Genomic DNA, 13,218 nt, shown 5'->3' with positions numbered 1-13,218 from the left:
CATGATGCCTCCCAGCAGAACCAAGCTTTTCATATGGGTGGTAATAACTATGGCATACTTGGCTAGTTCCTGTTTTCTACTCCCACCCCCAAACCATGTGACTGAGCCTTCAGACTCCGGAAGCACAACCTGTGGGGCAGTGAGTCAGTCGAGCTTCAGGGACTGTTACTCCCCAAACATGCTTTTACCACGGAACCTTGTCCCCTCTTGCTGTTCCCATTGTTATTGAACAAAAATATAATTCATTTTAATTCCCAGGAATTTAATGCAAATCTTCAAGAGGAAGGGAACATGAAAGAATATAAACTAGTATAGGACCAAATGGAAGAACAAAAACCAAGCATAGCCATCCTTTGGGAATTGGTTCCAGGACCTCCTGAGGATACCCAAATCCTCGGATGCCCAGGTCCCTAACATAAAATGATGTTGTCTTTCTATAACCTCTCATATACTTGAAAGTATCATCTTTAGATTATAATTCCTAATACAATGCAAATGCTATGTAAATAGTTGTTTTACTGTATTGTTGAAGGAATAACAACAAGAAAAAGTCTGTACATGCTCAGTACAGACTTTTTTCCAAATAATTTTGAATCCATGGTTGCAGGACCTACAGATATAGAGAGCCGCCTGTAGTACAAAGATGAAGGAATACACATTAGATTTTTTTTTCATTTTCTTGGTACCTATAAAATATCAATCCAGAGATATTGTAATTTGACCCAATAAAGATTTAAGGAAATTAACCCTGCAATTTATTATGCCCATCGAAACTCGTGAAATCAGGACAGCAGAACTGATCTACAACAGACTGCACAGCTACTTTTTCAAAGAATGAGGAGTTAAGAAATGTTAAACGACTTGTTCAGAAAGAACAGAGAAATCACGCCAGGGCTGGACTCCAGGCCTGGCTTCCCGGCTTAGGCACAAACCATTTGCAGTGCTGGTGATTAGAGATGACTTTGGTGGTCATTAAGAGAGGGCTTCTCAGCGGCGACAAAAGCAAAAATTGACAAATGGGACCTAATTAAAGAGTGTCTGCACAGCAAAAGAAACCATCATCAGAGTGAACAGACAACCGACAGAATGGGAGAAAATTTTCGCAATCTACCCATCTGACGAAAGTCTAATATCTAGAATCTACAAGGAACTTAAGCAAATTTACAAGAAAAAGAAGAAACATTACAAAGTGGGCAAAGGGCAAGAACAGACACTTCTCAAAAGAAGAAATTTATGTGTCCAAGAAATATACACAAAAAAGCTCAACATCACTGATTATTAGAGAAATGCAAATCAAAACCACAATAAGATATCATCTCACACCAGTCAGAATGATGATTATTAAAAAGTCAAGAAAAAACAGATGGCAAGGCAGAGGAGAAATAGGAATGCTTTTACACTGTTGGTGGGAATGTAAATTAGTTCAACCATTGTGGAAGACAGTGTGGCAATTCCTCAAAGATCTAGAACCAGAAATACCATTTGACCCAGCAATTCCATTGCTGGGTATATACCCAAAAAAATATAAATAATTCTATTATAAAGATACATGCACATGTATGTTCATACAGCACTATTCACAATAGCAAAGACATGGAATCAACTCAAATGCCCATTAATGAGAGACCGGATGAAGAAAATGCGGTATATATACACCATGGAATACTATGTAGCCATACAAAGGAACAGATCATGCTCTTTGCAGGGACATGGATGATGCTGGAAGCCGTTATCCTCAGCAAACTGACGTGGGAACAGAAAACCTAACACCGCATGTTCTCACTTATAAGTGGAAGTTGAACAATGAGAACACATGAGCATGGACGGGAATAACACACACTGGGGCCTGCTGGGGGACAAGGGGGAGGAAGAGCATCAGGATAAATAGCTAAAGCATGTGGGGCTTAACACCCAGGTGATGGGTTGGTAAGTGCAGTAAACCACCATGGCACACGTTTACCTACGTAACAAACCTGCATGTCCTGCACGTGTGTCTCGGAACTTAAAATAAAACTAAAAACAAAACAAAGAGTGGGCTTCTCCAGGTGTCCGAATTGCATCAGTAGTTGCTACATTTTAATAATATCTAGTGAAAACTCATGACTTTTTTTATACTTCATTATTCAACTGGGATTTTGCCCAATTTGTTTAAGGTAGTTACTATCTTCAGGCCAATGTCACATCTGCGCTTTGGTATTCATAGTAGCAGTAATGTTGGAAAGCATCGGGGGTCGTTTTGAATGGTGAAAGAGAATCCTGCAGAAATGAATTTGCTATGTTAATATCTTAGCCTTGTTTTGTCTTTCTAGCCAATTTTTTTCCCAATAGGTTAGAATCCTTCTGAGCCAATGCCGTAACATCTGTCTGAGAAAAAGACAGAAATCCAAGATAATGTATTTCACAATAAAAATTTCTCTCCACTGTCAGATAACACAGCAGACTAGATAAGACTAAACTCTGTATGCTATTATCCTTTTCCACCTAAAGTCACTATAGTTTTGCCTCATTCACCCAAGGTTCACACAGGAAAAGTGTTCCCCATGTCAACTTTGCATACAGGCCGAGACTATTCTGTTAAAGTCGCCTTCCTCACAAAGGTTCCAAAGCACCTACGTGTAAAAACAGAAGCTCTCCCAACGGTTTGCTCTCCTGAGGAGAGAGTTAACTTAGAATGACTGATGGGCTGCCATCACAAACGTGCTCACCGCATTGACACCACCTCCCACAAAAGGGTTTTTGAGGAACTCACTAAAAATGGAACAAGTTTTGGCTGGGCACGGTGGCTCATGCCTGTAATCCCAGCACTTTAGGAGGCTGAGGCCAGTGGATCACTTGAGGCCAGGAGTTTGAGACCAGCCTAGCCATCATGGTGAAACCTCGTCTCTACTAAAAATACAAAAATTAGTTTGGCATGGTGGTGCGTGCCTGTAATCCCGGCTATTCAGGAGACTAAGGCACGAGAATTCCTTGAACCCAGGAGGTAGAGGTTGCAGCGAGCTGAGATTGTGCTACTGCACTCCAACCTGGGGAACACTGCGACTCTGTCCCAAAAAAAGAGGGCCAAGTTTCCTGACTTTACCACTGAATCCTCCTCCTGTGCTACTAAGGCCATTTCCCGGTGCCCGCCAGTGCCCGCTGGAAGCTCCGGCTGGCATTCTGCTTTTCTCACGGTCGGTGAGTGCGGCTCCCGGCTGCACACAGCAGCTCGGCGCAGCAGCCACTTTTCTCATAAGCACCTCTGTCTCAGATAAAACTTCTTGACCTTTAGAAAACTAAGTGTATTACAAATCTAAACATTTTTTACTAGAAAACAGTCTGTGGATAGGTTATGTATTTAAAAAATACAAAAGCAATCTACAGAAGCAATTCTTAATCTCCACATATGTAGTAAATGCCACAGAAAATAATCCTCTTCCCCCAACAAAAAACTGTACTTGGAAACCTCTGATCAGACGCTAGGAAACCATGGGCTTTATTAATTATGTTTGACCAAATTAGTTGAAAAAATTAATGTTTATAAAAAATATAAGAACAAAAGTAAACTGTATTAAAACTGGTAAAGCATAGGGGCCATGCTAAAGAAACCACCACCAAGGAGAAAACAAGCTTCAGCTCATCACACGGAACTTACCATTCCGGTCTGGTAACCTCTACGTCAATGACCGTTCCAGGCAGTGGATTCTGAAGTCTTCCTCCAGACTGAGCGAAAAATCTGGCGTTCACTCTTTTCTTCACCACAATTACCGTTAGTCTAGGGCTTAAAAATGATGACGAATGTAACTACATTTAGCCAGTCATATTTTCAGGGCACTCATTCATTCAGGTGTTCACATGCTCCGTGTAAACAGGAACACACCCCTCCTGGGGCGTGTCACCTGTCCAGGTTGTGGAGAAGGATCAGGATTTTACTCTTGACAGGAGTAAAGACCAGGGATAAACGGTGAGAGGGAAACCAAATGGCACCTGTGTCCGGTGACACGCGGTCATGTAGATGGTTTATCCACAGACCAAACACGTTACATACCTATCACACCAAAATGTGAAACCCAGCATGTCTTCAAAATTCAGTTTATAACAGTCTTCAGTGGGCGTTTTCTACCATGTAGAAAATATAATACTAACTCTAGAATCTTTGCTAGGTAAGTGGATTTAAGTAGTGCTTTTCAAAATTACTGGTTCCCAATATATCAGGGGACACACACACACACACACTCTCACACATACATACTACATATTCATATACCTTTTTCAGGAGTAGCTGCTTCATTTCATATTAGTGTTTCACTGGAGTCTCAAATGACATTTTGTGCAGACCCTAGGACAGCCCCATACTCCTTGGCCTACCACATGTCAGACGCATCCATACTAGAGGATGCCCTTTTCAGCCATCTGTCCCCACCTGGGTTCTTCAGGCGGCTCTCCTGTGTCACGGTTCATCAGGCTTCTTGGCCTGGACACATCTGTGCACGCTCAGCTGTCCTCGCTGGCAGATCCCTGGCCCTTCTGCCATGCCCTCTGACCCTGCTGAGAGCAGCCCTGCACTGTGTGGTCTGCTCGAGTACCTTTCACATCCTTCTCCACCCGCTCCTCCAGGCTCACTTCAAATCCTTCTGAAGCAGCCACACTTGTACACACATAATCCACATAGTTAATCCACGAATTAGAACAGGTAGTAATTAGAACAGCGCTGCCAGGTAGTAAGCACTAGATAAATATAATTATTAGCACCTCCATCTCCAATTACCACGTTAGTTCCTTAAGAGGGCAGATACACTTGATTTCCAGCACTGGGAAGCAGAGGGTTTTATGCAGTATGGACCTAAGTAATGTTTGACTCAGCAATTTTGCTGATGTTTTTCACTGAAAATTAAACAGGGCAAGAAACTCAGCGAGAGTACTTGAGTAAGCAGACGACATCCTCAGAAATGTCCCTCTCTGCCTATGTAGACTACTGCTGCCCAGCGACTGCCCGCTGTAACAGCTCTGAATATAACAAAACCGCAATGAACGTGTTGAAAAAATGTACAGCCTTCTGTTTCAAATGCCTCTGCCGCTTACAGAGATTAAGTTCAGCATAGGGCCTTGTTAGAAAGTGATTACTATCTAGGACTTTATGATAGCATCCAAAACAAGTATCGGTCTTGGGAACAGAAGGACATAAGGTGGATAATATTAATCCTGTAACATCACAAGAAACAATTTAGCAAATATAGTAACAGAAAAGCAGGTCACAAATATGCTGGCATGACTTTCTGATTTGTTCTTGTATCAAACATTCTAAATCAGCTACCCTGTGATGCATCTCTATAAAAGCTTAAAAGCAACATTTCAATTTAAAAGCAAACATTGTGGTTCTAATGATAACTTTTTATCTATCTATCTATCTATCTATCTATCTATCTATCTATCTATCTATCTATTTTGAGAAGGAGTCTCGCTCTGTCGTCCAGGCTGGAGTGCAGTGGCGCAATCTCGGCTCGCTGCAAACTCCGCCTCCCGGGTTCACGCCATTCTCCTGCCTCAGCCTCCCGAGTAGCTGGGACTACAGGCACCCACCACCGCGCCCAGCTAATTTTTTGCATTTTTAGTGGAGACGGGGTTTCACCGTGTTAGCCAGGATGGTCTCCATCTCCTGACCTTGTGATCCACCCGCCTCGGCCTCCCAAAGTGCTGGGATTACAGGCGTGAGCCACCACGCCCGGCCAATGATAACTATTATACAAACATTGAAGTCCAAACTTTGCATTTTTTAAAAGTGAAGAATAATTCTCAGATATTCTACCTTTACATACAACTTGAAGGCTTTTCCCAAGAGAACTGTCTGCCATGTATTGAATACTGAATACTTACTGGATACTGTGTGAAGTGCATTACGTATATTTTCATTTACTCCTTTCAATGCCTCACTTAACTGTTCCCCTCTTCTACAAATGAAAGTAAAGCTGGGATTAACCGAACTCTGATTTTAAGACATATTGCTCTTTACCACTGATCTCTACTGCCACCAATTACCAGCACAGTTCACAGTGTGCCATCTACTTCACGCAACAGTGTGCTAAGAGTCAGCCCAAGCAGTCGGCTCAGGTTCTTCTTCCCTGCAACACTGTGTTCCCACCTGCTGACGGAGCTGGGCAGGTGCACCCAGCAGCTGCACCAGGCTCTACTCTGCACACTCGGGACGACTGTTCACAGGTACTCATTCACTAGGGTGGCAACCTCCTCTTCAAGAGCCGTTTCTGCCAGTCCTTCTGGGAATCAAACCCAAAGGACCCTAAGAAACAGAGATGACCCAGCAAGGCCAAGAGTATGTACTCCTAGTAGCCCAACAATTCAGCTCGAGGGAATGTGACAAACTTGCACAATGACCTCTATTCATCATTTCTTGACAATCTTCACTTCGGGTATGAGGAAATGACAATGAAGACTAGAAAACACTGTGTGTTCAAGTAGTAAATCACAGGAAAAAAAGAGTAGGAAAGAAGCAGTCCAAGTTAGATCCTTCTTTACTCCCTGTGACACACACCACACCATACCTCCCCACACAGACAGAAAGGTCAAGTCAGAGAACAGTATAAAATAAGGCTTAGAAAGCCTGAAAACAAAAAAGTATCATTATTTGACAAAATATAAGCATTAAGAGTCTTAAGGGAATAGGAAAGAACATTAACTTTCATTTGAAAAATATTTTAAAAATGCGTAGTCTTTTAATATGAAACACAACTATTTCAAAAAAGATAAAAACACTCCTGACTTTCTCTGAGACCTTCATGGCATCACATCTCATTTTAAGAAGCGTCTGGGATAAACACTCATTGTGTGGGGCCTTTTAGCATTGGCCAAAGATGACTCAGAAAGCCCTTAGTAGAAATCAGGAATGAGCTCTTGGTGCTTGTCCTTTTCCTACGTACCAGGTAAAATCAAGCCCCCGATGTGGCCAGTGGCTTTCTGAATCCCTCCTTTCTATAATGATACAAAGTGCTGAAATACAAGAATAATGGGTGTGTAATATGTATGTGCAAGCACACAAAACAGGATTCAAGATCTTCCAAATATCCTGAAAAGTTCAATCTTTAAATCTGTACTCTACTATGCACTTAGCCCTTAATACAACCATCCCTGATTTCAAATCACTCACAGATCTGATAAAGAGAAAGAGGACTAGTTAATGTAACTTATTAAAATGGCTATCTTGCAATGGTACACATTTTATTGACTCATAATGGCACTGATGGAAATGGTTGTAGGCGAGCAGAGGAAGACAAAAACCAATATGGGTTTCACAGGAAAACAAGGGCAGATCTGGATACTATCCTCGGCCATCCACATCGCTTACAGGGAGAAAGCAGAGGCCGGGAGTTGTGGCTTACGCCTGTCATCCTAACACTTTGGGAGGCCGAGGTGGTGGATAACCTGAGGGTGGGAGTTCAAGACCAGCCTGGCAAACATGGTGAAACCCTGTCTCTATGAAAAATATAAAAATTAGCCAGGTGTGGTGGTGCACACCTGTAATCCCAGCTACTCAGGAGGCTGGGGCCGGAGAATTGCTTAAACCTGGGAGGCGGAGGTTGCAGTGAGCTGAGATCGTGCCACTTCACTCCAGCCTGGGCAACAGAGTGAGACTCTGTCTCAAAAAAAAAAAAAAGGAGAAAGGAGAACCACCCCCTGCCCCATGAGACTAGATGCTCACCAATCACCTTACTGATCAAACACTAGTCAAGTCCACAAGGAAATGAAACAAGTATTCAGTAAGTTAAGACTGTCATGAACGCTGATTTCAATAGTGAATCCTGTGGATACCGTTGGATGTACAGAATTCTCAGATATCTGCGCTCCAAGGTCTTAGGTAAGAAGGCCGATCGATGATTGGTAATGGTGTCTTACCGTGCTACCCTGTGAAGGAATGACCCTCTATACTACCCCTCAACACAGCCTTCTCGTGAAAATTTTCCAATAGATTTCCCTCTGCCCTTCCCATTACCCCAAAGGCCCTACTGTCCCTATCAAGTTAGCTTCTCCCTTACCCTTTCATCTTGTGATGCTAATTTCAAAGATGTGCAGTTTTAGAAAAGGCTTTACAATTTGCATGCTTACTTGTAACCTCTACCAATGGATTTTAGACAATCCAAAAACTGTGGCACTTCGTAGTTCACCAGTGTTTTGAGCTGGCCGTCTCCTACGCCATCACGGTACACGATGATCCGGCTGGGCATGTACTCATTGCAGCTATTCCAAGCCCTCAGAGCCGCTGAAACAGGCCAGAGAAGTTTTACATCAATTCATGCCTACAACACAACTAGTCTGTTCTTCCCCAATTCTGGGCACATCAGTAACACAGTTGAGGGTAATTTCTGGAAGACCCCAGTTTAGACAGCAGAAAGGCAACCCCACAGGAGACTAACCTTGCAGGCAGACTTTGAGCCCATCTACCAGCTCCTGTCCTCTATCCTGAAATATGCAGCGTGAGAACCAGCTATTCAGAGAAAAACACAACCAGAATGAGAATGCAATTGTCTATCAATTTTTCCTTTCTGAATTGTTCTATATTTATTTCACTCTTAACAATCTGTCATCTTTGTAACTGCCTTAAAGACATCTGCTACCATCTCCAAATACTTTATAAAACCTTATACAGAGGGAGCAGGATACAGGAGATCCCGTATCAGCATCACAAACTGTGTCTGTTTTCATTACAAATCACTACCATGATTCCAGCTGCTGGGGAGAAAATAGCATTTAGTTAAATTTAAATACCCAGAGGTGCTGTCCAGGTTTACTACACCTAAATACACACAGAAGCACACTCATGGCTATGCTCTTGAGAAACCATTCATTGTAAGTTTCACTCTTCTAAAAGATAAAAGACCTTCAGCTCCATCCATCACCTCTAGCAAACTAATGCAGGAACAGAAAACCAAATACCACGGGTTTTCACTTGTAAGTGGGGGCTAAATGATGAGAACTCACGGGCACAAAGAGGACAACAGACACCAGGGCCTACTTGAGGGTGGAAGGTGGGAGGAGGGAGAGGAGCAGAAAAAAATAACTACTGGGTACTAGGCTTAGTACCTGAGTGATGAAATAACCTGAACAACAAACCCCAAGACATGAGTTTAGCTATGTAACAAACCTGCACACGTACCCCTGAAACTAAAAGTTAAAAATGATAAAAGACCTTGAAACATATCCATTACTAATGTCAACTACTAATGTGCCTTCAGTTTTCATATATTACTATTCTTGGCAATTCCCTTGGTTCCAAGAAAAGCACTGAAAAATAATGTTATGTTGAAATACAAGTGACTGGGTAAACCGAAGTGGTTTTTCTACATGAAAATGTGAAACTACATTTCAGTGGCCAGTAAATATTATTAAACAAACACATTTTATTTTTATTTATTTATTTATTTATTTTTGAGACAGAGTTTCACTCTTATTGCCCAGGCTGGAATGCAGTAGCACGATCTTGGCTCACCACAATCTCCGCCTCCTGAGTTCAAGCGATTCTCCTGCCTCAGCTTCCTGAGTAGCGGGGATTACAGGCATACACCATGCCCGGCTAATTTTTTTTGTATTTTTAGTAGAGATGAGGTTTCTCCATGTTGGTCAGGCTGATCTCAAACTCCCAACCTCAAGTGATCTGCCCGCCTCAGCCTCCCAAAGTGCTGGGATTACAGGCCTGAGCCACCACACCCGGCCTAAACAAATACATTTTTAGAGAGTCACATTTAACAAGATGTACTTGCCAATACATATGACAAAGAAAAAATCTGAAATGCAGTTTGACTAATATAGGATGAAGGTCATTCAAGAGCTAGAGTAGGTCATTATTTTTCTTTGCTAAATTTGTTGCCATGTGTAATTGAGAAACTGGAAGGATAACAACGAAGAATGAACACTACTCCCGAACCTGCAGACCCCTGCTTTGTGTCCTCACTGCTACCCACAGTAGCCCAGTCTCACTCACCGGGTCATCCCTTCATTGATGCTGGCAACAAATCCTGCAATTGACCTCCGTCCAGCTGTGGTGTCATGGTAACAATCAATGCCAACGATCATCGCTAGCTTCAGCTTGAATACAAATGTGGTAATTTTAGATACAGCAGAGTACTAGCAACATTTAAAAAGTAAATCCACTTTCTTAAATACCAATTTTAAAACTGCATCTACCAATTAAATCAAACTCACGGGGATGTCCACCCTCCAAAGCTCTCCTCCCATCTTGCAATTCATCTGCAGGGCAATCTTTGTAGCAATGGCCATGACAGTTTGCTGTTTGCCTAAGGTTCGGGCCACCACACACTGACTTGGGGTAGGGCAATCTGTACACAGGTATTTTTTAATAGCATCATATTTGTCCTTCCGATTACTTGACAACAGACAGACAACCTAAAAACAAAGCGTCCTCGTTACAAAGAATCAGGAGACAGATGATTAAGAGTAAGGGAGAGGACAGGAAACTAAACTCACCTGTGGAGTATCAAGGTCAAGAACATGACCATTTATTTTACTGTTTACTGCAGCCACACAGCTAATCAGTAGGACATTAACAAATACTGCTCATCATGTTCAACTAAATAAATGCGTGTGAAGCAAATAAATCATGTTAAGCAAACTACGAGTCAAAACTGAATACTGTTTAAACTTGAGAGCTTAAATATGCTCTATGTAACCAGTGTGGAAAAATTTAGAGACAGAAAACAGGGTAATATAAGTTAGTGATAAGTGACAGGTAGACAAATCAAAGATTTTTTACAGTCTTAATTTACTCATGATTCACCTATGATCATAACTTGTAAGATTTAAAGCTCTGGATTGAGAATCTGATCAAACTATGAACTTTCACAGGAGGTCCATGGACAATTTTGGGGACAAACAGAGCGCCTGATCTAAATGTACCCCTGCCCCAATTCTGGGCATCCAAGTTTAACTTTCTGGAGTGTTTTGTTTTGTTTTTGAGACGGAGTTTTGCTCTTGTTGCCCAGGCTGGAGTGCAGTGGCGCAATCTCGGCTCACTGTAACCTCTGCCTCCTGGGTTCCACTGATTCTCCTGCCTCAGCCTCCCGAGTAGCTGGGACTACAGGTGCATACCACCACGCCTGGCTAATTTTTGTATTTTTAGTAGAGATGGGGTTTCACCATGTTGGCCAAGATGTTCTCAATCTCCTGGCTTGTGATCCGCCTGCCTCGGCCTCCCAAAGTGCTGGGATTACAGGCATGAACCACCACGCCTGGCCTGAATCCAGCTTTTAACTCACTGTCATGTTCTCCAATTTATGTTCCCAGATTCTTCTCTTCCCTTTCTATAGTGCCCAGCAAAATAATTTTCCCACCTTGGGTGTTTTCGTTACCCAGATAACATAATAGATATCTGCTTGTGGGATTTAAAGTGTGAGACGGAGGGCTAAAATAATAAACACATGAGAGGAAGCCAATTCATTTCTTAGGCTTACAGCAACACAGATGTATTGTTTACCATGAAATCTGTCTTTGCCAGCTCATTGCAATGTGGCTGTACGAAAACTCAACGGGGCAGAAGAAACTCGTCCTGGCACTCGCTGCCCCACAACGTGCTGCTGTCTTCAGAATGTTTCCCGTCAACTAGAAATGTACTTTCCATTTATTTTAAAAAATAGCCAAGGATATACATGTCTAATAAAAATAATCAGTGAAATCGTTGAACTGATTATTCGCATGCATGTCATTTTCCCCTCCTACTTTACAATCATAATCACATAATAGTATAACTTATCATAAATTTCCTTACCACTTAAATTTTAATCTCATAGTGTTGTTCTATCTTTTGTAAGTTCCATGTTCCCTCAGCAGATCTGTGGCAATTTTATGCTACAGATATAAAAAGCAATAGGAAGGTACTGAACTTCTACATCTCACCCACTACAGTCCCAGGCTACTATTACCTTTGTGTGTCAGTTTTCTAACAATCATCAACCAACTCGGCTAAAAATAAGGAGAACTGAAGTACTTGACTTGGAGATTTTATCAGGCAGGGCCCCACCAAAATAGATGGAATATTCAACCTGGACAAGTTGAGAGAACCTCAATAAAAGGACTACTTGTAAGACACCTTCCCCCACACCCAGGGGCTCACAGCAGCAAGAACAGAGCAGGGAACGGTGATGGGAACAGGGCGTGGGGGTGGAGAGTGCGAAGAACCCGCTGCAGGGGTCATGGCCTTTGGCCCGGCTGTGCTTTCACTTCTGCAAAGTCAATGTCTAAGCCCTACTCTTTCTCTTCCACTAGGGACCAGGAAGTCTTGAGGCCACAATTCCAAGTTCTTGGACAAAGATTGAATGGAAAGGAGATTCTAGACCAAATGTGATTAAGATTTGGACAACTCCGGAGTTCCCTGACACTGAGTCTGACTCTATTTTGCTACATTACGCTGGGTGTGTGGACTTAAAAAGAAAACTATGACACTGCATCTCATGTTTATAAAGGCTACATTCTAGATGCAAACTAAAAACAATAACCACATCAATCTGATAGAATTTCAGGGTGGGGAGGAGTGTTCGAGAAGAAATGTAAGTTAGAAAACTTTAAAGTTGAAAACTCTGCTAGGAAACACAAAGGCAAGTTTGAGAAAAGCGTGTCAGCAGTGTGTGCAGGGGTGTGTCTGAGAGAGGATGAGCAGGATAGCAGCCTGACTGCGTCTAAAGCACTGCCATGGTGAACAGGGCCAGGCTGTCATCGTACAACATGTTGGTGCCTGGAACACAGAAGGCCCCGTTCTCAGCACTGGGGACACGACATGATCGAGGCAGATGGCCTTGCACTAGAAAGCAGTGTGCCAGAGTGACAGGCAGTTTCTAACCAACGATTTATAGAAAGCTGGACAAACAGTGAAGTCAAGACATACCTGACAGGCTAAAAAACTAGTTTGAGAAAAGGGGGGTAATTTTCCCTTGAATAATTCAAAAAGCTTACTGGGATTGGGAAAAACGAAGAGTTACCTCAGACTCACTGAGTTTCAGGAGCTGACTGGAAGCAGCAGCAGCAACAGTGATTAACACGTCCTGGGCTACTAGGGAGGGGCCGGGCATGACAATGCTATTAAACTTCAGAAGCGCTATGAGGGTTCACTACTATTATTACTACCACCCAGTTTGTTCAGAAAAGGAAATAAAGCCAGAAGCACTTGATGAAGAGCAGGCAAATGGCTGAGCCGAGATGTGAACCCAGGGGTTTGATTTCAGAGTT

At 42.5% G+C, this 13,218-nt stretch overlaps 1 protein-coding gene across 11 annotated transcripts in view; it reads right to left on the bottom strand.

Annotated features, from left to right (window-relative positions):
- The window catches only part of PIWIL1 (piwi like RNA-mediated gene silencing 1), an 80,102-nt gene that overhangs the window by 46,863 nt on the left and 20,021 nt on the right, over nt 1-13,218 (bottom strand). For 8 of the 11 annotated variants that reach the window (XR_013400589.1, XM_028828919.2, XM_077952790.1 and 5 more), the window contains 5 exon segments: nt 10,186-10,386; nt 9,965-10,068; nt 8,400-8,470; nt 8,092-8,245; nt 3,632-3,757 (listed from right to left, as the gene is read on the bottom strand). Coding sequence is in view for 10 of the 11 variants with exons in the window: in XM_028828919.2 (XP_028684752.1) it covers nt 3,632-3,757; nt 8,092-8,245; nt 8,400-8,470; nt 9,965-10,068; nt 10,186-10,386 (656 nt within the window). In the remaining variant the exon portion in view is untranslated. 11 annotated transcript variants of the gene reach the window in all.

The sequence above is a fragment of the Macaca mulatta genome, chromosome 11 (assembly GCF_049350105.2).
Source record: "Macaca mulatta isolate MMU2019108-1 chromosome 11, T2T-MMU8v2.0, whole genome shotgun sequence".
Lineage (NCBI taxonomy): Eukaryota > Metazoa > Chordata > Mammalia > Primates > Cercopithecidae > Macaca > Macaca mulatta.
This window is presented reverse-complemented; position numbering and strand designations above follow the sequence as displayed.